Source organism: Xiphophorus maculatus, chromosome 7 (assembly GCF_002775205.1).
Source record: "Xiphophorus maculatus strain JP 163 A chromosome 7, X_maculatus-5.0-male, whole genome shotgun sequence".
Classification (NCBI taxonomy): domain Eukaryota; kingdom Metazoa; phylum Chordata; class Actinopteri; order Cyprinodontiformes; family Poeciliidae; genus Xiphophorus; species Xiphophorus maculatus.
In genome coordinates this window covers 19,075,023-19,102,106 of record NC_036449.1, presented here as the reverse complement: position 1 = coordinate 19,102,106, position 27,084 = coordinate 19,075,023, and the positions used below count along the sequence as shown (strand labels likewise).

The window sequence follows — 27,084 nt, the reverse complement described above, 5'->3', positions numbered from 1 at the left end:
AGGAAAATTGCCCTTTCTATTAAGTAAAATAGAAATAGTGTGGCACAACTTACCAAAACACTGCTATCCATTTAAACCAGGGATCAGCAACCTTTACAATCTCACTAAACAAAATTTGTTGACACAAAGCTACATGAAACAAATGACCTTATTTTTAAAATATGTACTGTTAGAAATTAGTTTTGATTTTTAAATTAAAGAATGATTGTACTTTGTTTTGAGGTTGTAAATAAAGAAAATTATCAAAACTTCACATCAAGGGAGTTAGTACATCAATCTTCTATGGAATATATTGGGCTAAAAAACATGCAATTTACACCCAAAAGAAACACAAAACATTTAGTAAACTGGAATATGAATTACATTATTTAGCATCATTTGTGGATATGCTGCACACACGTTACATGAACACACCAAAGAAGCTATTTTTCCAAAACTATATTTATATTTTAAAAAAATTTTTGAATTATTTGCCATTTTTTGATAGTTATTAGAAACACATTGGAGGATCTGAGGTTCTGGAGTCACAGACCACTGACTTGAATACATTTGGCTTGTATTGTTTTCATAGTCTGTTAGATGTTGACTGGAATACAGCATCTGTTAGCAGAATATTTTTAATTCTGCAACTTAAACAATGTCTTTACTCTTACCTCTACATTTTGACACTAAGAGCTAAGAAATCTGCTGAGAATCCTTTGATATCTTTCAAAAACCAATTTCTTTGCCAACAAAAAAGCTGCTTCTTACAAGCGTGAATTCTTCCTGTTCAGACAAGGTCTGACATATTAAATGATTTCATATGATCTTTAATTTTGTATTACGTTTCTGTTCCTAATGATGTCCCTGAACCATAACTCTGACTAGGCAATGAAGATGTGAGAACCCGGCAAAGAAAATGTGTTATTGGAAAGGTTCTCCTCCCCTTTTCAGATTTAAAATGGCTGAAATTATAAATTATTTTCAAATCTTACTTCAAAAAAGTCTTTCAACTTTGCATACATTTCTAAAAGCAGGTCATTGTGTAACTAAACTTTTCATACTTACAAAACAAACTTCTGGGTGCAAAACCACATTACGCTTTAAATTTCATGCACCTTTAAACCGCGAGACACCTATGAGACTGAAGAATTGCCGTGAGATATTATTTATGCATTTTTAAGAGAAAAATAACCTACCTCGGAGCAAACTTAAATTGTGAAAACTGAGCCCTTCTGAGGTGCTAGCATTTCACAATTTTTTTTTATTTTTTATTATTTTCTAACTTCTAAGTAATTGGGTTCTTCCTGTGTTTTCCCCTGGAGAGAAATAGAAATTGCATGAAATGAAGAGCAACATATTTTTGCAAACACCTTGAAATGAAGAAAAGTGGAACTGACAACACATCCCTATAGCCTGTGTGGCCATCGTGCCAGCAAAGCAGTCCTTTAACAAGGGTATTTCTTGAAATGGCATGTGTCTTCCATCCTGTGGGTGTTTGTGTGCTCAAGGTGCCTGCCAACTGAACGACTTTGCTGGGAGGGATTAGCAGTACAGTGATCTCTTCAAGTGTATCTGAAGCCTTGAAAAAAGAAATATTCAACTTCACACAGATTTGGATAGAGTGCGCAAGACATCCAGAGCCTTTGCATGTTCTTGCATCATCATGCTTTTAATTGAGCTTCCTCTTCCTGTCCCATTTCTCTCCTCTCAGCCCAAAAGTGGGGAAAATAGGTACTGAGCGCATCAATATTTTTCCCTGCAAATATATTTTTTAATGAGCTTATTGATGTTAAATTCACATCAGCTGTCAGCAACAACCCCAATGATCCACGCATACAAAGAAATCATTACAAACACGTCAAGCGGTAATGAGTAATGAGGGGGGGAAGTATTGAGCTTGCTTTCTAATATAAAAGAAAACTGTAATGAGCTCAAACTGAACTTTAGGTTTATGGATAAGAAGCACAGATGAGCCACACAGCTCCAATCAATGATTAGATGCTACTTGCAGGTGAAACTAGAGGTTTGCATACACCAAAGTAAGAGACACATACACATTTTTTCCTGATTTCCTGAAGTTAAATTAAAACAAATTACTCTTTTTTTAGAACAGTTCAAATTACCAAAGTTATTTATATTTGTAAATGAAAGAAAACTTTGCAAAAACGCATACTTTTTTTTTCAACTTTCTTCAAATTCTGAAATTTGAAGACATTAGCTTAGTATAAGGGATAATTGTTTTTTGAAGGTGTAATTCTTAGGTAAGATGTTTGGGTTTCCTTCTACAAGTTTGAACAAAGCATGTTTTGTACCTTGAAGTTTGCTAACAAATCTAAAATAAATTTAACAATAGGTAAGAAACAAAATCATTAATATCAATCACTTTCAAAAAGGTTATAAAGCATTATCCACAAGTGGATAATGGTGAACTTTACCAGGAGCGGACGACCTACCAAGAGGGAATCAGTGAGTTAGCAAGGAGGTCAGAAAAGAACAGAGGACAATGTCCAGAGTAGTGCAGACTCTGACTGCTTCAGATGCTATGTTCATGATCTGACAATAAAAAAGAGACTGGGCAACTTGGCATCCATAAAAGAGTTCAAATACCAAAGCAACAGCTGACCAAAAAGTGCACAAAGGGCAGTTACAAAGATAACAATGAAACCTTTTGGAAGTTAAGCATCCTGGTATATTTACCTTGAGACTATATGTATTTTACATAAAGGACATCATACTGACAGTCAAACATGGTGATGGTAGAGTGATGCTCTGGGGACTCTTTTCTGCCTCAGGAAGTAGAAGACTTGCCTTATTTCCTAGAGCAGCAAACACTGGAGTAATACACTCATACGCAATTATTACATATGCTTTATGTTGTTGCTGAGTGGCAGAACCAGGTTTTAAGTGGTAATTACTTTATTACATCGAGCCAGGTTAGTATGAATATATTTTCAGCATTTTAAAAATACATTTCCCATTTATTCATCTTTTCTTTAACGTTAAAAATATGTTCATATCCGATCCGACACATTTAAGAATGACAAAATAGCAAAAGTAAAAGAAATCACAACACTGTCTTTCCAATGATCCATTTGCAACTCCCTCCTCTTCCTCATTTTGCAGGAAAGCGAATGTACAGTCACATAAACTCATTAGCATTTCATCCATGCCTTTGTTTTCTCTCTGCTCTGGCAAAAAGAATCAATAGGCATAATGCAAGTTGAAAAGAGAAGCATAAAGAAATCAATCTTAGCTTGCAGTGAGGATGAGAAACTCTCTTGCATGTGCTCTCATAATATCAGCTCCTACACAGAGAGTACGAAGGAGACGGTCTACGGGGGAGGCCCAGAGGACATGGCAGGACTCCACCTGCACTGCTGATCAGTAAAGGGGGAGGCTTAGCTGTCGCAGCTGGAGAGACTTCACTCTGATCAATATTTCATGTCTTACATAAAGCTGTTGCACAGGTCATATTTTAACCATCCCCAGGCTTAGCTCCTTTTCTTAGTGAAATATTCCTCATGCACGGTTAGAAAAAAAGGTTTCAAAAGAGTGAATGAGAAAAATCAAAGACATTCCTCAAGAGGAGACGTCTGCAGCTAAACTCGTTTTAAACAGATCCCTCTCTTTCGTTTGCAGTTTCTCTGATACTCTGCAAAGCATTAGTCATCCGTGTTGTCATGTCGATGACATTCTCATCAAATAAGTAAGTGCTGCTGCACCGCACAAAAGAGAGGAAAAAGAACACTCTGTTTCATAAGATTTATTCATATGAAAATAATATAACAATAATAAGAACATAACATACATTTTGAACTGCATTAATAAGGATTCTGTTCCAGATGTCACCCTGATTTAGGAGTCATTTTATCTTTTTCACACAGAATCACAAAATTTGTTAAACTATATATACTGTAGATATATTATATATTTGCTAGAACAAATGCAGTCATGCAAAATGACTTCCGCTTTCTGTGCTTAAGGAAATTCAGCAACACTTGTGAAGATTTTGGTAATTTTTGCTGATAGCTTTTGACAAATGACCTGTAAAAACAAAAGAACAAAAGGAAAAGGAAGAGAGAAATGGAAAAAAAAATCCAGCCCACTTAATGTAACCAACTAATAAAAGGGCTGGCTCACGTCTTGTTATATCAACCACATCACAACACCTATGCAACATCCCATCTCACATTGTAATTTCCCTCTAAAGGTGCAATAAGTGATTATTTCTGTCCAATAGTACAAACTAACTGTGACAAACTATTCTAATCTACTTCTTTCCCTGCCTACTCCTTCGATTCATCATAAAAGATGCATTAATAGCACCAAAGCCAATGAATATGCAGTCGTGTTATAATATTGATTTAAAAGAATACATTGGACAAATTGAGCCAATATCATGTATCTTAATAGTCTTTAGCATTCTCCTATGTTTGCTGTGCCAGAGATATGTTGACGCAATTTCAATATCTGGCTCTTTATAAAGATCTGTATATGATTCTATTTTAATAGGATGGTTCAACTTATTTGAACTGGGGTTCTGTGGAGTTGTTATGAGCAGTCAGTATTCTGCTTGCAGTAGATGGCTACCTTAGCTAGCACAGTTTGCAGGAACAGAAATTGGTTCTCTGCAGACGCTCTCATGGTACAATACCCTTGAGCAAAAACGGTATTTAGATTAAATAAAGCAGATAAAAATATATAGACTTACCTAAATACCATTATTTACCTTTATTTAGATCATGACTGCTGGAGAAAGACACCAACCTCCCAAAAAATCCTAAAAGGATAAGTGGGTATAGATAATGGATGGATGAATGGATAGATTATTTCAGTTAAAATATTGTGATTGTGATTTATAAATCTAAGCAAAAGCAAAGAAATGTGTCTTTTTCTAATGAGTTTTGCATGTTATACCAAAACACAAGAATAGAAGTCTTATATTACTTGGTTTATTAGCCAGAATTAACATACATACTGCTAAAAGCTTGTGTGAGAGAAAAAAGGCAGCCAGCTGAATAGCAGTGCACAGCAACGGTTGGGAGGGTGGCATTAATCCACTACTCTATACTTAATTTATTAAAAGAAGACTACGGTCATCCTGGTACTATTTCTCATATAAAAAATATATTAAATTGCATAAGAGATGGAAAACAGTACAAGTTTTTAAAAACTACATACTTAGATATTGCTAATTGGCTTTCCACACATCAGAACCAATGTGAGGTTCTGACATCTAAAAACAGAAATCTACCTCTGTTAAGCAGTGGTGTAATAAGACCTTCTGGTGCCAGATCTCAAGATAATAAAATGTTACAAATCCAAGCCTGTGTTGTAAACTGCTAACCAGCTGCTGCTAGCATGAGTATCTGTCAAAATAAATGTAAGTTAATATTCTGAGCACTGGATGAAATGGTGAGCATTTTATCTTAACACCCTGTTGCATTTATATACTTAAGACTTATTTTGAAGTATAAGAGGAAGTAGTTATTGAGTTGTTACCTTGTTCTATTGACAAAGTTAACTAGTGCAGAAGCTGTCTGGTTGGTAAACCACACTCACTGACAAAAGCACTGAAAAGCCTCCACCACTTTTAAATCTCTTAACTAGCAGGATTTTTTTTTTGTACTCAGAAGAAAAGTTGAAAAAGTGACAGATAAATCATGAACAGTTTGTAAGCATTATGGGAATATATGTATAGCTAACAGTTAATAGCGATGCAAAGATTACTGTCCGCTTTGCAGCTTCCTGTGGATGCTAAAGGAAAACATTATCTTTTTAAATGACTCTGGACTCTTTCATAATTTCTGTTCCTATATTTTATTATATATATTTTATGTATCCTATTCTGTACTGCTGTATGTTAATTCAAAAATGTAAAATGCATAGATTGATGAAGCTTGAAATTAACAGTTTTACACTGTAGAGCAGTGGTCCCCAACCACCGGTCCGTGGACCGGTACCGGGCCGCGCAAGAAATAACGAACTACTTCCAGATCTTTTATTTTGAAAATCCTAAACCGGATTTTACCGGTTACATCTTACGCATCAAAATTGAGCCAATTGAATGAGTAACAAAACAACATAGGAGTACTGCGCGCGCACCCCAACAACAGCATCGGACTCGATACTTACGACCCCCCGCCCCGGTCCGCAGCAAAACTGCAAAGGGCTGACCGGTCCGTGCGACTAAAACGGTTGGGGACCACCGCTGTAGAGAGATTCTGAAATGCGCAGTCTGAAACATGGAAAACCTTAACTCTGCTTGTGTGCAATATATCGCATTTTAAATGTTTCTATGTAAACTAGGACCCCTTTAGATTTAGACATGTATGGAAACCATAATATATCAACCAGAATAACATGGAGTAGAATATTCTATACTGATAAGATTCTTTGTAGTTTGTAAAACCTTTACATTACATGTGAAATCAGAAATATAGGTCAATCTTTGTTTCACCAAAATCCAGTTAAAATCTCTTCTTGTCTTGTTCTCATGAACCTGTAATCATATTGTTTTCTTCAGTGAGCTGTATTTACCCACCCACCTGCTGGTAAGTGTAGCACACTGACTACTCAAACACTCCCCACAGAACCCCACTTCTAAAAATCTGACCTGTCATCTACAGTTTAGATAAGTTTGTTCAAACAAAGGTGGTCAGAAGAACATAGTAACGTGTGGTAATTAGTCATAGAAGTGGTCTTTAGTGGCAGCTACCGTGTAGCAATGTGCTTCTGTGTAATTCTTGATTGTCAGATACCGACCTACCTGCCGCCTGAGATGGCGTCGGTAAAGTGCGGATGAATTGTGGCCTCTGAAAGCTTTTTTTCCCTAATGCGACAGAAGCAGGCAGCGTCTGGTCAGCTCAGAGGTGAGTTTTTAACGAGTTAAAAGGCTGATGTGCTTGAGGCCCATAAGAGGTAGCTGGCCTCGCAATCATTACGCTAAAGTGTCAGAATTAGCAATGTGTGTGTGGGTGGAGTTGCTTACCAGTGAATAAGAGATGACATGGAGGTTGAATGACACTGAAGACTGACAATTGGAGAACACCAAGAGTTACCTCACTGTTCATTGTCGTCAGAGAACAAATTTGTTCCTACATAATGTAGCTCCCGTAACTTACCTACACAAGAAAATCACAAAAAAAGCCTATCGTTTATATCTTTCGTGTCTGTTTTGACGTGTTTCTACTCTACTCTTGAATTTCTGTCTACTGTTCACATCCTTGAGATTTTTGTGCTTCCTTCTTGATTCCAATAAGTCTCAGAAATGAACTCCATGCAGGGGAATTGGGCAGAAAAGAGGCTCTGTGAAATTTGTGGCTGTATAATCTTCAGCCACATGCAGGAGAAGAAATTCAGCCTGAAGCAACCTTGCAAATACCCTACAGAACCACTAGATTGAGGTTTGCTCCCTGTGAGTCCATGGAAAATGAAATCCTGGAGTGCTGTTCTCTGTTGGACACTGCTCCGTTGGTCCTCCTCATAAGTGGTTTCTGTATGTCAGTTAGACAGTTGTTTCAATCTTTTCGATGATCTCTATCATTGATTTGGAGGGGGAGAGAAGAGAACAGTCGTCCTGGTCCCAGAGGCTTCCAGGGCTTGAGTTTCCATCTGTGCTCAACTCGTCCTCCTCATCCTCACTTCCCTCCTCGCAGGACTCCAGGTAGTGGAGGCCCAGTGCGTTGATACCGGAGTCCTCTGAGCTGGATGGGGACGAGCAGTGGTCCATTTTAGGGCCTTTTAGTTTCTCGACAGTGGAGAGGTGTTTCTGTTCGCTGTACGGCTGTGGGACCGGCGGAGCAGGAGCCTGCCGCTTCGGGCTCACCGGCTGCTCTGGCGGACTGGGATTAGGAGGCAATTGAGGTGTAGCTGGAGCGGGCGGCTGAGGGGAGGGAGGTCGAGGCGGTTCCGGTAAGGGAGGCAGGGGCCGCTGCACGTAGCACATCTTCCCATTGATCCTTTTGACAATGTAGTCGTCCACAAACAGATCCGCGATGACACAGTACTTGGGAGACTCCAGGTGAGGCGGAGACTGGAAGCTGGGTGCCAGCTTCAGGAAGCGCTCAGCCAGAGAGACGGAGAGGTCCATGGTGTCGCTGCACTCTGATCCAACGGACGGCACAGCTGTGCTGGGCAGCTGGCACACATTGGTCATGGGCTGGTACACGTACTTACCTAAAAGTAGAGAGAAATAAATGACAACGTTACTGCAAAAAAAATAATAATAATAACAGTAATAATATTGAAGATATTTCAGTCAACCTAAATTGGGAAAAATTTATTTTAGAATGAATGACCTTTCAAAATGTGTAACATACTAAAAATGCAACTGGTGAGGAATACGTTAAAATATTCACACAATTATTGAATTTTTTTTCCATTTATTGTCTTTCAACATAATTACTTCACACACAGAGTATCACATCATGAAAATCTGTTACTCAGCCTTCACGAAGCTTTGCCCTGTTTAACCCTCACACGTTTAGTTTGGTGTAAGTATTGAAGAGTAAACATTATGGTGAGCCCCCAAGACCTTGCTGATGCCTTCAGAAGAAAGATATTGTATCATGCTATGCATTTAGGAAGGGACTTAAAAAAGGAATCAAAATAATTTGAATCAGCAATTCAATAAACACTCAACAAGTGGAACAACTTCCCATGTGTGGTTGTACAAAAACATTTAATAAAACAGTTTGTAAGAGCAAAAACCTACTATGGGTTCTTGCTATTGTTGATTTGAAAATGACATTTATACAAGAACCATCACTGGTTTCCATGCTATAAGAAATGTGACTGAAAGTCTGCCAAACAGGGAAGAAAAATCTCTGGTCACCAGTAATTTTTAAAAAGGATTTTACACTGTAAAAACAAAACACCAAAGATCAGTCGGAGATAAACTATGAGTGACATGTTTGTCAAGCAGCTAACTGCGGGCTCCATCTGAGCAGACAGCCCAACTAACTAAGAAGATAATATGACCTTCTTATTGTTATGCTATTAGTGTTACTTCTTAAAGCAAAACTGCAACACTTTCAGTTGAAAACCAGTCCTAAATTTAGCAATTGTTTACTCATTGTATCAACATTGAAATAACGTGAAATCACAACAAATACATGTTACAAATAACATTATTATATCTGTAATATGTTAAATTGTTTTATCGTTCCAGTAATACAGTGAAAGCCTTGTATTTTTATTAAAAGATTATTATTGTTAGAATATTTCCCCAGCTCATGCTCAGGAAAATGTCAAAATGACGATATAAATCCATAATGTCCTCCACAATGTGGAGTGAAATGCCCTCAAAAGTATACTTTAAAACTACACATTCACTGCTTATAGTGAAGAAATCCTAAATTTCGACATATCATTCAGACACTTCATTTAACCATGAATATCATTTTAGAAAAACATTAAGGTTAAAGTGAATAATTTTCTTACCTTGAAGTTATCAGATATGATTTAACAAAAGCAACTAAATTTACTTTTCAAGAAACATTAAAGATATAGCTTGTAACTTTTACAAAAAATATAGATTTTTTACATATTTGTTGAAACTGTCACTATGTCATGACAGTATGGGGTAAGACAGAATAGGAAATTATTCAGTTTAATCGTAATGTTTTTCTAAAGCGGTGCATTTCTACAGACAGCAGCTCAGGGACAATGTGGAGGAGATTGATCTTTTCACAGATTAGCTGTCACACGGTCATGACCTTATTTAACAAATGTAAAAAAATAAATTAAATAAAATATTCTTTATAATATAATCTTTATAATATTATTTACATATTGCACCTGTAGCAGTGACTTTCTCCTTTAATTTTCAGTTCAGGAAAAAATGAAGAATTAACAGAAGGAGTAAAACATTTATATGTCGTTTTTAATATATCGACAAACCCTTTCTATATCGAGGGAAAGTTCTGTGAAGTTTTGAGAAACTCTCAAGGGATTCGAGGCAAATTTCAAACCTTTCTAAAAGCTGCCTCAGGCCTAAATCTATTTGAAACCCACAACACTGCCTACCAGTAAACACAACAACAGAGTCGGTGACTGGAAGAACAGGGCATGTGGCAGCTAATGGTCCCAGCATTTTCCACAGAAGCTGTTGAAAACCAACACAGGGTTAGAGGCAGAGAGCAAATATGAGCATCTCTGTGGCTTCGAGGTTAGCACTGTCACATCACATCAAGAGGACCCTGAAGCAACCAGAGCTTATGTGGACTTCCTCCGGGAGCTTTGGTTTCTCCCAGCATCAAAAACACGCTCAGTTAATTCGCCTGCCTTTGACAAAGTGCCCTTGACCATGACAGCTACTCAGAGCTAGAGACTGTCGCTGACTGCTGTACTGTAGCTGCTCGCTGATCAAAATACTTTAGATAGAGTGCTACTAACTACAGCAGTATTACAGAGGAAAATAGCAGCTTCAAGTAAATCACAACAACAAGCTGTCTTTAGCATTACAGTAGAGCTGGTAGCTAAAAGTTAGCTTAGCAAAGAAGCATGCCAACACTCCTTCTCTTTAAAAGTTATGGGGTTTTCCATAATTGTTTCTTTTTTACCAATTAGCATTTAGGCAAATATTTACAGGCAATTATTGAGGCAACTGTGTTTAGAATTTGTATATACTGTACATGCCTGAAGATGTTTTTTAATATCAGTTATAGCTTCCTGCAATTATTCACAGATGCGAAATGCTTAAGAAATTCAAAATGTTTTATTTCTTGTGTCAAACCTTGGAGGAGAGATGTCAACTGCCACAAACTTAGAAAAGCAGCATTTTCAGTGTGCTTCATTTGCATTACAATCAACTATGAAGCATTGAACATGTTGCTAGTGCACCTGGCAAGCCACAAAACAGCAACAGCACAAACACACAAATGCTTTAAGTCAATCTAGGCCAAGGATGCCCCTTTTGAATCATACATCTGTGGTAACAATCTGTTCATCCTTAGGGTTAATATTAATTTTCATATCACAAAGCAGTCTCTGCTGCCGAAGGTTAAAAAAAATATTTTCTTACTACCAACATCTGAGGCCAAACTAGAGCAGGGCAACCAAGCCATTTATTTGATGCCTGAAAATAAAATGTGTGGCCCACCTCAGGGGTGTATAAAAGACAATGTTCACAACTAGTGTAAAGTGAGAAAGTATTTACTTCATTAATAAAAAAAAATACAATTTTAAAATTATTTTTCTTATTTATTTGAGTACATAATGTTATATAAGAAGTTTCAAATCATTGTGGCTCAGTATTAAAAGACAGTTGACTCCATTGTTAAAATATGAATTAAATCTAATTAATCCAATTTTTTGAAAAAGCTCAGTTCAGTTTCACTAGTCACTCCAAGGCCTTATTACTGGGAATAAGGAATCAACATAAATAAATCTGTTTGAACAAAAAATAGGCCAAAAGATCAAAAAAAAAAAAAACACAATACATCCCTCTCCAGTCTACAGAAATTGAAGAACAAATGGGAAACAATTGACACTGATTAATCTTAAAAACCTTGAAATGCAATTTCTAAAGCCATAGTACTCCTGCAAACCACAATGAGAGTCATCCCACATGAAGAAAACACAGAGCAGTAGTGAACTTTCCCAGGAGTGACCAACCCACCATATTTAAAGAAGTTCACAAAAGACAATAGAAGCATTCATAGCACTGCTGGCTTCGCCTCATTTGACCTAAGTGTCAATTATTATAACCCCAAAACTTCAGAGAAACGTCCTGTGGAATAACAAGACAAAACTGGAACATATTTGGAGGGCATGTGTTTTGTCATCTGGCATAGAATGAAGAAAAAGAACATTAAACTGACAGTCAAACATGACGGTGGTGGTATGAAGGTTTGATGTTGATTTGCTGCTTTGGGATGGAACTATGAATTCTGAGGGAAAATGGAGAATGTTCAGCCATCAGTTTGTGGCCTTAATCTTAAGCACATTTTAGTTGTGCGGTGAAGCAAAATTGTGAGAACAAGCAATCAAATTGACAAGCTGGGATATTACCTTCAACAGGAAAAACATGCTTCAAAGTTTTCCCATACAGCCAGACTGATTGAGACTGGTTTTTTTAGTGTGTTTGTTTTTTTTACTCAGATTATCTTTGTCTGAAATGAACATCAGTTTGATAATCTGAAACATGAAACTATGACAACAAACAGCAATGCATATTACAGATTCAAATGACTAATTAGTGTTAGGTTATACCAGATTGCTCACAATGTATTATAAATTAGCCTGGTCATTTACAAGTTTCTAATGCCTCCAAGATTTTGCTTGTTGTTTGCAGCTGATTGATTCCAGTGTTGCATGAATACTGTAGCTGTCTGTCTAACAGGCCCCCAGGAGAGCCAGAGAAACTACAGAAGATGACAAGCTTACACATCACTTTCAACTGCTTTGTGTCCTCGTCTTTTGTTTCCACTGGCATGAAGATCCATTGAATCAGAATAATTTTTTTTTTATTCCCCAGGTTACAGTGAAAGTATAAAGTACGGAAGTGGCTCGGCTTTGTGTTGTCAGTGATTTACAAATCGGCTTCTGTCACAGAATAGTTTCCATTCTTCCAACCAAATCGTTATTTAATGATGCAAGTCTCCATCAGGCTCCAGTGTGGGGGGGATTAAAGAGGCTGAAGCTTTACAGTGTAAACGCCGCTAACAGAAAACACTGGAGCTCATGTCGATGCAGACAAAAGAGGGAAAGCAGCAGCCGGGGTCGGTTAAATGAGGGAAACTCAGTGGTCCATGTTCAGAATGAGATGAGCCCATTCAGCCAGACAAGAGAGCGCCCACAAATGAGAGCTAACGCTGTAAAAAGGCGATGTGTTGACATTTAGTTTTTAGCATATTACATCTAATTGCATTCATCCATCTGGAGTTTCAAATACCAAGAGCCCTAGTGAGGGACGGACAGATGCCTGCTCGGACACACGGCACACACACACACAGACATATGGAGCCAACGCTACAGCAACTCTAGCCGATTTTGGCAGCTCTGCAGAAAGAAGACAGTGAGTATGTAAATTTCCAAGGTGTCTACAGTCTCAACTAAATACATCCATGTGTCTGTTCGCCTGGAGGAACATTATGGTAAAGCTGCAGATCATTTTCTACAGTGGCTTGGCTGAAACAAAGAGAGGAAAATCCACAAACACAAAGGCAGGCGAAAAACAGGAAGACGGATACAATAGAGGCTTAACAGCGCAAGGTGGAAAATATGAGTTTATATTTGGTGAAACTGAACATAATTTGTTATAAATAAAATGAAAATGTACTGTAGCAGTTCATGGAGTAATTGAGACTAATTTTATCAAGTAAAGGGAATTACAAAGTTAGCAAACATGAACTATTTTGGTGGGAAAGTCAGCAGTTTTTAATCAAACATGTTTTATTGTGACTTCTCATTAAAAAAATCAACTCTTTACCAAATAGTACCCCAATCTTATCCCCACCGACTTTCATTTCATACCAGGAAATAAATCAATTCACATTCATGTTTCTAAACCATTGAAATCAGTTTATTTTTCAGTGAAGTTAAATGTTATCATGAGCTGATGGAAATAAATTGTCAGAAAAATATGCAAATCCTACATAAAATTTAATTTAGTTGTACGTTATTGTCTGAAAACCTTGTATTTTAATATATTCAGGTTCTGGTCAACATTTGGGCCAGTTTTTTCTTATAAGATAAAATGGTTTATAAATCCTAATCAAACTACTGTAAATGAAATCTGGGCAAGTTCCTGCAGGTAGGTATTATTTATTAAAGTTAAATAACTACTTTCAGCTACAGCAGACTAGGGGTATAATAAAGAAAATTACTTTTAACTCAATGGATGTCTAGGTAGGTTATAAAATGGGCCCCTGGCTTTGCTGATACTCACAGACAAATGGTTGGTATGAAATATCTTATGGTATATGGCACAATTTCATAAGCATAAAACGTTTTTAATTTTAGGCAAACTTAAAAACAAATAAATATAAACTGTTGCTTTATCTAAACTCTAACATCAATAACAGGTTGGAAGCATCTGTTTTTTAACAGCTTAAACAGATGTAGACAAAGAAACATCAGGTTTGACTCCAATAATGGCAATTAATAAACATACAGCGTATGCCCATCCAAATGAATAAACTAGATTTCATTTTCTGATCGCATAGCACCTTTTTAAATGTGTTAAGAACAGGATACCTGATGCTTGTGTTAAAACAGTGCTTTATTTCTTGTAAAAATAGGCACAGCTCAACATGAGGCGCATTCATTGATACACCGAAGCCTCAGCAAAGCCAGACAGATGAACAAATGTGTGCCAAGTTTGAATATCATGTAGCTCCATGTCTCAGACTAAGACTGAAGGATAAATCTGGCACAAACCTATAAAAAGTACAGAGATATATTGATGCAAGTTCTCATCTTTCTCAATCCTTCTTATCAGACAAGACATTTTTAGATATTAAGTGGCGTCTGGATTTGTGTGTTATTATTCTCACCTTAAAGCCATGTTAGGGCGAGAAGTCAAGTCAATACATACAACTCTGTTCTTTCATAACTAAGCTTTATTTGTAAATGTACAATGGAAATGCTTTCAGTAGATTTATAAAGCTGTGTGGGTGTGATTCTCATTTCTGAATTTTAATAATAAATAAATTGCATACATATGCACAGGCCTGATTTCTATTCATTTTCATTCATGAATGGGTGCAGACACTCCCCTAATTAATCATTTGCATATCGCTCCATTTGTCTGCACCACCACCAGACAATGGACATGACAAAGAAAGAGACAGCGGAAAAAAAAATGCACATCTTCCCAGATGTGACACAGACATTTATCAGTGAAGTAGAAAAGCAAGCCTGTTTTATCATGGATCTGCTCTTACATTAATAACTAAAGTTGCTGAATGGAAAAAGTAACACAACTAATCAGCTCTGTAGGTTTACAGAAACAACTCTGCAAAGGTGAAAGTAGAAAGTGAAGCTCATATGAAGAAAGTGTCAACATGCAAGCTGGACACTGTTCTTGCCATTTGTTGGCCAAAGTCGTTTATGGGTAAGTTCAGGGCTGTGATGGAAATGGATTTTAATTGGTTGTAAACATAGAAAGGGCTAACAGCTGTTCTTTTTTCTTTCTCGCAGCAGGACATCCACCACAGTGCCACATCATTTTCTGACTTTAAACTTCCAGCACGTTTGAACCTCCTTTTCTTTATAGTCAAGGAACACAACACAGAAAGTTTGATACAGTATCTCATTGAAGATGAAGCTAGTGGTTTTTTTCCTTCACTGTTATTAAATCTGATTCTTATCAAAACCAGAAATAACAGACTTTTATATATGTGGGTCTCAAAGGATTGAGACCCACATATATAAAAGTTACTTGGGCTGGTCTTTATAGTATAAACATTGCATCCAACTACCCAGAATAAAACCTATTTTTATCATTAGTACCAACTTTTGCAAAAGTTGGTATTACTGCAGCACTGCTTTTCATGTCACCCAGCAACACTGAAACTACTTTGGTAAAAATACAACACCCTAGCAATCCCCCCCAAAAATAATCTACCTTAAACCAAAGCTACACAAACAATAAAGTATCTGAATATTCTTAATATTATTTTTTTTTTTTATCTGGCAAGGCAATCACAGATTTCTGTCATTCAAAAAATGTAAATATGTAAATATCTCAATGGGATCAGGATCACAACATAGACTTGTAATATAAGTGCCAGTGCTTCAAAATTGATAGAACTACAAAATCTTTGCAGCACTGACTAAATATTAACAGCACTTCATGTCATGCCGCCATATGCAGACACTTTATCTATGCTGATGAAGATTCACTCACCTCAGCATCCAGAATGCTTGAGGTAGTCATCGTTGGCCATTCTTTATTAATTAATAATTAAGCTACTGAACAATAAAACAATAATTGTCTGACAAGTAGGGAGCTCTCAAAAACTGTGCAGTTTTCAACCAAGATGGTCAGAAAGTCACAGTATAAAAAAAGAAAAAAAAAAGACAGATCACCACAAAAGAAACATATTCTGCTCTTATGCAGTAACAGACTGAGCCATTCACTTCCTTCACTCCACCAGTTTAAGCCCATACAAGACTTCTTTTTTTTTAAGTGCTAGCACATAGAAAGACAAGAAACCATGTGATGGCAGCATTGGCTAAATTTGCAGAATGTAATTAAGTTATGTCCCAAACCTTTTAGTAATCCAAAGGGAGGGTGAACCAATCTGACCAATCAATTGTACAGTGTACATTTTAGGACATCTTCAGGTCTCAGGTAAACATCCTCATACATTAGAAAAAACTACCTCAGATGTCAGACTGTAGAGAAAAACCCATCAGACCTCTGACTAAATGGCCTCAGAATAAAGTCTTGGCAAAAAACGGCCTCCGACGAAAGGTCTCAGAAAAAATTAGATCAGAATAAAAGCTGACATTGTTTTATTTGAGACCTTTTCATCTGAAACTGTTTTTGGCGGGGTTTTTAAGACTTTTTATTCTGATCAGGGGTCTATGGTCTGACATCTGAGGCTGTTTTTTCTAATAGGTGAGAAAGTTTTCCTGAGACCTGAGGATGTCCTAAAATGTACACCATAGATATTTATTTATATGTCATTTTTAAGTGTCTTAAATTTATGCTTTGCCTCTTAATATTTCCAGTCAGATTATTGTACATTGAATGGACTCACCACTATTGATGCCGACAGCTGCTGAAACTTTTAGTGACCAAGAAGCTGAAACTTAAGGAAAGTGGTGGGAACCTTGTGGTTCTGAAAAAAATAAAGAGATAAATGTCTTGCAGCACCATTATGCAATGCTTAAATACCAACCTAATTAAAGCCAGTCTCCAAAGAGGTCCCTCTATTATGAATTACAGTTTCTACCAGATAAGCCATCCTGGTGCATCGTTGCCTCATAGTTTGTAAATCTAAAGTTTCTGTAGAAATTTGATGATAAAAATATTTTCCATATTTCTTCCTTTCTGTCTATAAATACTGTGGAAAAAAACAGAAGCAAAAATTAAACAGCATTGTGTGTGATCATTTCAATGAATAATAATGTCACAGTGGGCAATGTTATACTTCATTACTAGTTATTAGACAACAGTACAGTAATGCCAAATCCAATAATAGTGTATAGCAAGTTTAGTTTAAACTGGAAACTGTTTCCAGCGTAAGACTCATTCAGTATTGTTTTAAATAAAGTTTCTGGCAAAAAAAGAGATGTTTAATGTATAAATTAATTAGATAAAAGTCTATCTTGCTTTTTGTGTCTTTTCCTGTGTGGAAACACCAACAAATGTGATGCTGCAGGATATTTCTGGTTCTGCTTTAAAGTAAATACAGATTTTTTTTTAAAAAATCTGCCATTTACAGTAAATGCATTAACAGTAAATGTCAAACATTTTAGTCAATTCTTTGACTTGCACATTACTGAGCTGTCCACAGCAAACACAGACACAATGTTTTCCTCTGCCAGGGGTCTCATTCAACCAGCTGCTGAACATGCTACACTTTCAGCAGGGACTGAAAGAACCTTTCATCACATCACAATTAAGTACAGCTAAAAGCATTGATCAAATGAAGAACTAATAAAGGCCATAAAATGTAGTCACAATGAAAAGCCTGTATGTTTTTCCAGCACATCTGGACATACGGATTTTTAGCAACAGATCTGACAGTAAAGTACAATTCAGAACACACTCGCATCTATTCATTTTACCAAATAAAATGGGTAAAATTACTCACATGTACATGAATGACACATATGTGTGCATTTCCTTTTGAAAGGTCAACTTTTAATGGAGAGTCTCAATCTTTTCACAACTGCACATGAGAGAATATCGGAAATGAAAGAATTTCTAACTGCACTCATACAGGATAAAAATGACTTTTTTCTATTTCATCTTTATGGTCCATGTGAAAAAATAAAATCCACAGAAAACATCAAGGACATTTAAAGCTGCCTCCTTGCAGTATTGAATCAAGCAGAAAAGCAAAAAGAGAATGTTGTAAATAGCCACAAGTTATTTTTTAGAGATATTTACAATCGAAATAAGAGTAAGGAGGTTAATGGTGAAGTGGGAGGGCAAGCAGTTCATCCCCAGAGGAGGCAGTGGATTATTCTTTTGATAACACACATCTCCAGCTTGCATGTCGCTTCTCCTCCTCTTCCTGCTCGTGGCAGGCTGCAAGCTGCTTTCTCTGCTTTAATGGACAAGGTAGAGTCTCTGGAAAATATTACAGAACACTCATTTGTCTCTCTCACTCTCCATTACGGAGCTCCACATTACTCTGTCCACTTTTCAGTCCGCCTGACTGCCTGCAGGCAGAAGCTGGGACTGTAAACAAGCTCAGCGTGAAAGAAAAAAACAAAAAGAAACACAACAAGCAGTTTCACAAGTTTTGATTGTCTGACCAATCTTTATGTGCAAACCATAATTATGCATACACTTTATAGTAGTGTATGCATAATTATGACATGTCTTGTTGGATTTAGTGCAGATCACTAAATCTCCCCTATTGGCTGGGTTTTTGTGTTCAGATCTTTCCTGTGAAGAGCAGCAACACAAGCTTCAGGTTTCAGCCAAGATGACGCTCTGATTCAGGATCTTGTGAAACTCCCTTCCTCTTTCCTGTTTCAAGCACACTGGGTCAAAAACTGCTCCACATGCAGCCACTGGGAATTTTACTGAGTTCTGTAAACCAAGTTCTCTCTGTGCAAAATATGCTATTCTTAAGTTTTTTTTTCCATAAATGTTGCTTCTATGTGAAAATGTTTTTCTTTTAACAATGTCCTTTAGCTGAATAGTAGAACAGTGCTATAACAATCTTGAGCTCATCACAAATTCAAAAGTTGCCATTAGACCGTTTTCCTGCCAAACTTTCCCACCAAACATGCATGATTTCCAGTGGAATGTAATGAGAATAAATTATGTGGCGGTACTGATGCAACTTGGCATTTCAAAAGGAAATTTGTTATGGTCCAAGCAGAACTTGTTGTGCTGGGCACATAACTCCTTCACTCAAACTGGAGACAATGAAGACCGGCAAAAAGGGCGAGAAACAGGCGACAGAAAGAACGAGCTAAACTTCCACTAATAAAAAACTCAAAAGCTGCATTTAAATTTTTCTTTAACACTCATATTCATGAGTAGGAATTAGGCAAGATGTTTGCTGCATCTTAAAACTGAGATTGGATAGGAAATTATCTAGACTAAATATATTACAAAATTACGAGGTTTTACTGCAAAAAGTCTGAGCCAAACAAAACCAAATACTGCTCTAAAAGTAAAATCCAACATCAAAACATAAAAAATAGTATATAGTTAGATGATTTTCATTTAAGTGGGTATATGACATCTATTTTGAAGCACAAATATGCCATTTATTGATTATATTATGAAACCAAAACAAAAACATGTTCCAGCAGTAACATTTCCAAACATACAGTGTGTTTTTGATGCAAAACAAGCATTACTTTGGTGGATGACACATTTTTCAAACAATGACATTTGGTCAACAATACAAATTTTCTCACTGAATGATATAGTAGCTTTTAAGGTTCTTAAATATAATATAAATGCAAGCAAATAAAATTAGGGCAAGTTTTGCCGTTATTTGTCAACTGAGGTTTTTAAATTTAAAATGCATCTAATCAGTTTGGGTTTTCCTGCTATAAATTCATTAATGAGAACAAGTATTCTATCAAACGGTTACATTAGAGACATTACCCCTGTGTACATGCTGTCAGACAAAGATTACATCAATGTTTTTATTGCCTTTTGTTAAGTGTCATGGCAGACAACATATTTCAAAGTACTCCAAGCCAAAGTAATGCAATTAGATATCTTTATCAAGATAGCTGATAAAGAGGCTGAACACTCACCTCCTCATTAGATTTGCATTAATACATCATTAGCCAATCAGAGCTAGCAGCATTCCTATAACAATTTCCTGCCTTTTATTTGTAATTTCATATATGATATATTGCTTAGTTCTGTGCTGGCTTTTATTTCATTTGATTTTTTTCTATTTTTTATACCACTCAGTTCTGATTTTTTTCTTTTTCTTTTTGATACATCAAAATTGGTGACTTTTAAAAAAAAAAACATTTTTCATTTTAAAATAAAATTACCAATACACAAACTCTGCTTTGGAGAATATTACCTGCAACCTTAGCGCCTGCTCGCTAGCGGGGTTGGTTTATTTTTTCTGTTCCTGCTTATGTAAAAGTAAAATGAAAGCAAAAGAAGTAAACAGATGTGATGTTGTTGCATCATATCTGCTCCAAATCATGGCCTGAAACCTGAGATTTGGGACCCAAATGTACCCTTTCAAGTCCTACTATTTTGGTATTTGATTATATATAATATCCTTGTTTTATTTGAGGCTAGCTGTGTTTGTTTCTTCTCTACCTCAAGCAAGATTGGGTAGCAAAACAGAGGCAGCAGAGGACCCAGAATTAAACTGGCAGGCAAGATCTGAGAGGTTTTAGCCAGGAAAAAAAAACAAAAAAACTCCTTTATATTCTCAAAGCAGAGTCTATTTACTGGCAAGCTCTACTCCTCTACGAGAGGAACTAAGCACTTGATCTTCACACGGCCCCTTTTGTGGAAGCGTGGGGTGTTTTTAATGTCGTTTGTTGTCCCCGTGTGTTCATGATTACTATAAAGATAGAACACATGCAAGCAAATATGTGTGCAGCTATATATAGAAACTACTACCCAGAAAGCGATGGCGAGTAGCTGAGGAGGCAGTTACAGTAACAGCATAATTTGATGTTGCTGAAAGGTTGTGGAGCACACCAATGGGATACCTGTTCTCTCTTACTCTGCAAACATTTTGCAACCATGCAGAGAAAATGAATAACACAAATGGTTTCAAGACTTCCCGGATGGATGTCTATCTAGCTTTCCTCGACCATTAACGATGACAGGTGCACACCACTACACACTCTTCCCCGACTGTCTGACAATGCGGGTACACATTGAAAACTCCATGGAGCTTTTCTCCTCCCTGCTGTGTTGAAACAAGTGGAAAAAGTTTCATTCGAAATTTTGAAGTCACAGCAGCTTATGAGATGATAAGCAGAGAACAGAAATCCAATTAACCTCACCTTTCTTTCTACAGTCTTATATGATGCAACTCAGCTGACACCACAGCACACAATATACTGCGCCCTTCACACCCCAGTAAAGATTTTGAAGCGTAATCTCACGGTGAAGAATGTTGAGAAATCCAACATTTAAGTTTAATGCATTTATTTAGCAGGAGGGGGGAAATTCACCTCAACAAGTTATTGTTTTTCTCTAAATTTTAGGAGCCACACTTATCTGAATTTCTAATCATTCCTGCTGAACAAATGTAACTGCAGCATTTCTTATTTATGCTTTTCTTTTTTCGTTGAATGTTTCTGGCCTACTGTCTCCCTGAGGTTGAAACAAGGCAAAACAGAGGTGTAGTTCTCTTTTCAACAAAATGAGAAGGAGAGCATAACATGCTATTCAAATAAAGCAAACGTGTGTTAATCTTTATATAAATCACCAAATCACTTCAAGAAAATACAGCCTGGCCCAAACAATGTTTTTTCTGAAGTCAGAGCAAATTTCAATCAACTAGAACTGTGACAAAAAAGTCTGGGTGGTGACTTCAGTTTATCATGCCATCAAAGTTAGGAAGATGGTAATAAAGATAAATCTCCAAAGATCAGTGTGGAGAATCTGCAGGGGTTTTCATAACAATCATCAAATGCAATCTATATGTCCATTGTCTGTTTGGGTTTTGATGCCTAAAAAGGCTTTTCTGTCTTTCCACCACAAATACTCCTGGTGTTTTCTTCATTTTACTGGAACTTAATGTGGAATTGTGTTTTCATGAAATGAGACTAAAAGACTTATTAGTACTCAACAACAAGTCCCTTTTCCTCTCTCTCACAGCTCTGCAAGAACAAAAATGACACAAGTCTTTTCTTGGAGTCCTAGTTTGGGAATACCTGCAGCTATTTATGGCCACATCATCACACAATGTGCTTAAAGGCTCAAATGTTCAATATCTTATACTGTGAGATTATAATTCTGTAATAACAGCATAAATTAAGGAATTTTAAATGCTTTTTGGATGCAGCAATAAGTTGGAGGGTAACCAACTTATCAAATAACCTAGGAGCCATTTTAATTATTTTTCACATTTGTCTCAAAAACTCGCAGAATCGTGTTTCTGGTCAGAAATGCCCCGTAAGGGTCATCAGCGAAAGATTAATTTTTATTTTCTTCTAATTAGGCATAATTTAGCCCTCCCACTGAAAGAGAAAGAGGTCAGTGAAGTAAATCTTCCTGCCAATACTGGTTGGTAATGAGTCTTTAACACACTATATGGTGATCTTCCAGATCATTCTCCGTTCTCCAGCTGTGAGTTATGGACCATCTATTGGCAGACTAAGTGGACCACCATTGTGAGACAGTTAGCCACTATGAACTACTGACCTATACACTGAACAGGAAGACAGCAGGTTGGTGGAAAACCTTTTTAGATTTTGTCATGTTATAAGCACAAACCTCAGCTTATTTTATTGGGATTTCATGTGATTTTAAGTGATTATCTGCTTGAAAATAGAAATCTGAAAGTCTGGCATGCATTGATATTCAGTCCCCCAGACTTAATACTTTCCAATCCCTGGTTTTAAATCTTGAAAAGCTTTTTATTTGTGATGCTCAGTTTAAAACAGTGAAAGTTTACTGTCACACGTAGAACAGAGGCAATAAAAAAAAAAAAAAAAACAACACATTTTCTTCCTGTTGCAAAGTTTAAACATAAGTTCACATTAACCTCAGCTAAATCCAGAGAGCATAAAACCAAGCTCTTTTTCTCTTTTCTTATTAGCTAAGCTGCAGTGGGAGGATAGTAGATCAAAAAAGGGAAGGTGGTGTAATATCTAGACGGACTTCTTTCCTGGTTCTGCTCTGCTTCCATCACGAACAGAGCAGCAGTTAAAATGATCGAAGGAGCTGTGGTCTGCAAACATGAACAATCAGTCAAGAACCTCGCCTCAGGCCCCATTACTGATCCGTTAGCAAAAGGTGAAACGGTTTATAATTCAGCACTGCGCTTAATTCAGAATCAGTCAGCAAATCAATCTGCACAGGACAGGAGTAGCCCTAGAAAACCTCCATGTTTCACTTTTGGATAGTTGCAACTTGCAAGCAGTGTACTTTGACAAATGAGACAGATGAGATAATCTGACAGAGAGATCCCACTTTCCTGTACCAACACAACAAAATGTATCCCAGAAACAGAAATTGGTGCCGACAGGAAACAAGCAGACTGACAAGACTGTTCAGTGCTCATTATGGCCTCTGATAGACTTTGTTAATGAGTAATTCATCACTCTCTTTGGCAAGTGTAATCAGTTAAAGAAGGATTAAGTGAGAGGAAGAAAAAAAAAGGAATTCAGGCCAGGTGGTTCTAGTGATGCTTCAAGCAAAGGCAGTCATCAGATGTGACATATTGGCGGTGACACTAAACACAGCTAATTACTGCTAATGAGAGGCTTGGACTGATGTTGTTGTCACCAGCTGGGAACACTGCCTCCACCTACATCAAATTCTGTTTCTTTCCTCTCCATTTTCTCTGCCAGAAAAGCTACAACAGGAAAAACACTCAAAGCCGCAACGGCGGGATGTTGCTCGGTTTTCGGCTGGAAATAAAAGAAGGAATTAAGACACAGGTAATCATCGCCCCATGCTGTTACCAGATAATGGAAATCATTTGTGTTTGAGGACATAAATGCTGAGCAAAGTGACCTTTTTTGTTTGTTTTCCTGAAAACCTATTAAAAATGTAATTAAAAAGGCAGCTCAGCAAGGCTCCCCCGTGGTGGACGAACAATTATCAGCTTCTGAACAAGTTTGTGCTAACAGGCAGCAGCTGCTGGCGCATTCGAAATGAAAACGCGACGAGATATGGGGCCGCCGCAGAGTTCTGCTCTTTTGCATTCAGCATTACTTCGCTTTGCTGGAGAGAAGTGAGCCAAGCTGAAGCAAGCATAGAAAGCAGCCGCATACAGTTTTCTCAGTGGGCGCCCTGGTTCTGTCTGATTCAGCAGCCAAAGATGGTTTATTTTCACTGCTGGTGCATGACTGTCCTGCACAGGGAAGCTGAGAGTGGAAGCAGAGAGTGATGTGAAGGTGAGAAACTATATCATGATTATTTTTTCCTACAGTTGAATGAAGAATGTCTTGCAAAAAAAGGAAAAAAAATACAATCACAACCTTTGAAAATTTCCACATTCCCTGATGACTCAACCACAAACTTTAATATATTTAATTGGGAGGTTATGTGACAGACCAATACAATATCTGGGCTTTTAAAAATGTGACTTTTTTTTTTTTACCAACTACCTTTAAATAAATGCATTCAATAGTATTTAATAATTTAAAGTCGGATATGGTTGTAAAACAAAATTCTGAGCTTCGAACATTTTAAAAAGTGCTGTTTAATAAACTGTTTAAAAATGGGAAGGCTATGCCAGAACTTCAAATCTACCAAAGAACCAACAGGCTGACTTTAACTCCAGAGGTCCGCAGCTCGATTGGGAAAATTTGTATATCAAATACAAATATTTTATGTCAAAAATCTGGCCATTGCTGAAAGAAAGCCAAAAAAAAGTTAGTTTAAAAAGTTTATCACAAGCCAGAGACACCAGAAAAGTGCAAGAAGGTGTTTTTGATTTGATGAGAACACATTGTAACTTTTGTGTCCCTAATTCAAAACACACTAGGTATTAGATAAGGCTATAAATAAGGATGGCAGCATCATGCTGTGGGAATTATTTTCTTCAGCAGGGACAGGAAAGCAGGTCAGCAGGTAGATCTACTGACAGACAGGGCAATACTGGAAGAAAACCTGCTAAAATCTGCAAACGGCATGAGACTGATGAAGGATGGAGGTTCATCTTCCAGCAGGAAAATGACCCCTAAACAATCAGAGTTACAATGAAATGACTGACATCAAATCATAGTGTGTTACTTCAGATGTGGATTCAATTGAGAATGCATGAAAAAATATGAAACTTTACAGACATTCCCATTCCAACCTGACACAAAGAAGGCTTTACTAAGTGAGGTGTTTTGTCAAAGAAAAGGTACACACTTCAATCCCTGGATTTAATTTTGAAAATCATGAACCGCTGTTTACGTCATTTATTTTTTGCTTCACAATTACAGCAGCCTATGCATTAGTTTCTATTGATCTATGACAAAAAAATATATATTGAAGTTTCTATTTTTAGTGTGACAAAATGTGGAAATGTTCAAGAGGTATGATTATCTTTGGACGGCAGTGTAGTTGGATAAAATAAATCTGCACTCTGCAATTGTTTTACTGCTAGAGGGGAGGAGGAAGTCTAAATGTTCACAGACAGATAAACACTGGATTGGCTTTACAGAGCCTCCTGAATGCTTTCTGCAGATTGCAATAAACACTGGAAGGGATTCATCACATTTCTGTCACATCTAATATTTCAAAATCGCGTGGCTCATTCTGAAGAGAAGGTGGGGGCATCTGAAATCCCACGATTACACAGCAAAAAGATTACAATGTGACTTGTGCGGTTGCATGCTGTAAGCCCCTGCGTGGCTGCTGCAAAGGAGATGGTGATTGTGTTTTACACTGATCTGAGGATTTTCAGGGCAGCTGGAGTGAGATGGGGATAAATTGGGGACAGCACAAAGAGACGGACACGCTGTCAGGGGTCGGATTTATGCTATGGGGGACTGGTTCAGAAGCTTCAGGCTGAGAAAGGTTCAAACTGAGAGACAGGTGTTGGCGGTAGAAGAATGCTGCAAAATTTCACCAACACCTCTCAAAGTCACATGTTAAATTTTGAGCTGCATGTTTCCAACATCGACAGTAAAAAGGAAATTAATGAGTACAGCAGGGTCTCTGCTGTAACCCTTTTTTACAATTAAAATGTACTTTTTAGTCAGTGATTACTACCAACATCTAAAGTACCACTATAGCTCTCCATTTCTCCTTTCTCTGGAAAAGAAACATGCTTAATAAGGAGCCCAAATTAATAACTGTGTGCAACAATTTCTTATAATTGCTCAAGATTATTTTACCGCTTGCTGCCTGAATTTATTCTCAAATATAAAAATGTACTGATTTTATTTTTGATGTCATTATAGCACATACAATAAATATAAATTTAACTGTAGGTTTGATGCCAATTAGCAACATTCAGGAAAATCTTTTCACGGTAACAGATTTTTCAGTCTGCATGGTACAGTTTCTGTGGATGTTGTTTACAGAGTGACCAAGAAATTACAGCCAAGTAGTTCCACAACAGTTCCAGGTACTGATACTGGAACTGTACTGGTACAATGTGCATTAGCAGGCAATTTGGATGCATTAACACATGAAATTGTTTGAGTCGATTCCAGATAAATAAATGCTATCACTCAATTCTGTTACTTTTACATTTATCAGACAGGACAGTATGAGAGACTTCATTCAGCCAGCTGACCATCCGTGTGGAGAATTAGGTAGGAAAGGCAGAGTACTGAACTACTATATGCTTTACACAGCCAGCGCAAATTCTGTTCACTCCTGCACAGTCTCTAGCATTTCCTTCAAAGTACGTTTAACCAAGATAACCAGAATATATTGTACCTCAGTGTTGAAAAAAATAAACTAAACCCACCAGATGAATCACAATTTTAAAAAAAGAACCATTAGTATAATTGTGCGACAGTACATGACCCATGCCTTTTATCAACTTCAGAACAAGTTCTACAGAAGTGCTATTTTTAGCCATGAAATTAACACTGGCTGGTCTGCTGAGTGTTCAAAGCATTATGTTGGGTCAAAATACATGTTACTAGCAACTGTGTTGCTAGTAACTGAGATTTAATCAGCTTTTAAATGTTTGTATATTACCTAAATCCAATCAGTTATTCATCATGCATCACAAAATCTAAATGAAAGTTTTGAAATACTTAATGTGTCACAGGCTTTAAGAGGAAATCAGCAGACATGGCCATTAAAAGCAGAAATGAAAGTGATGATTCAGATGTGTG

The 27,084-nt window shown here is 37.0% G+C and overlaps 1 protein-coding gene across 1 annotated transcript in view; it reads right to left on the bottom strand.

Annotated features, from left to right (window-relative positions):
- Positions 1-3,729: 3,729 nt before the first annotated feature.
- Positions 3,730-27,084, bottom strand: part of c7h3orf70 (chromosome 7 C3orf70 homolog) — a 33,042-nt gene continuing 9,687 nt past the window's right edge. The window contains exon 2 of the mRNA XM_014469400.2: positions 3,730-8,160. Within this exon, the coding sequence (XP_014324886.1) occupies positions 7,490-8,160 (671 nt within the window). The 3' untranslated portion in view covers positions 3,730-7,489. The remainder of the gene's footprint in view (positions 8,161-27,084) is intronic.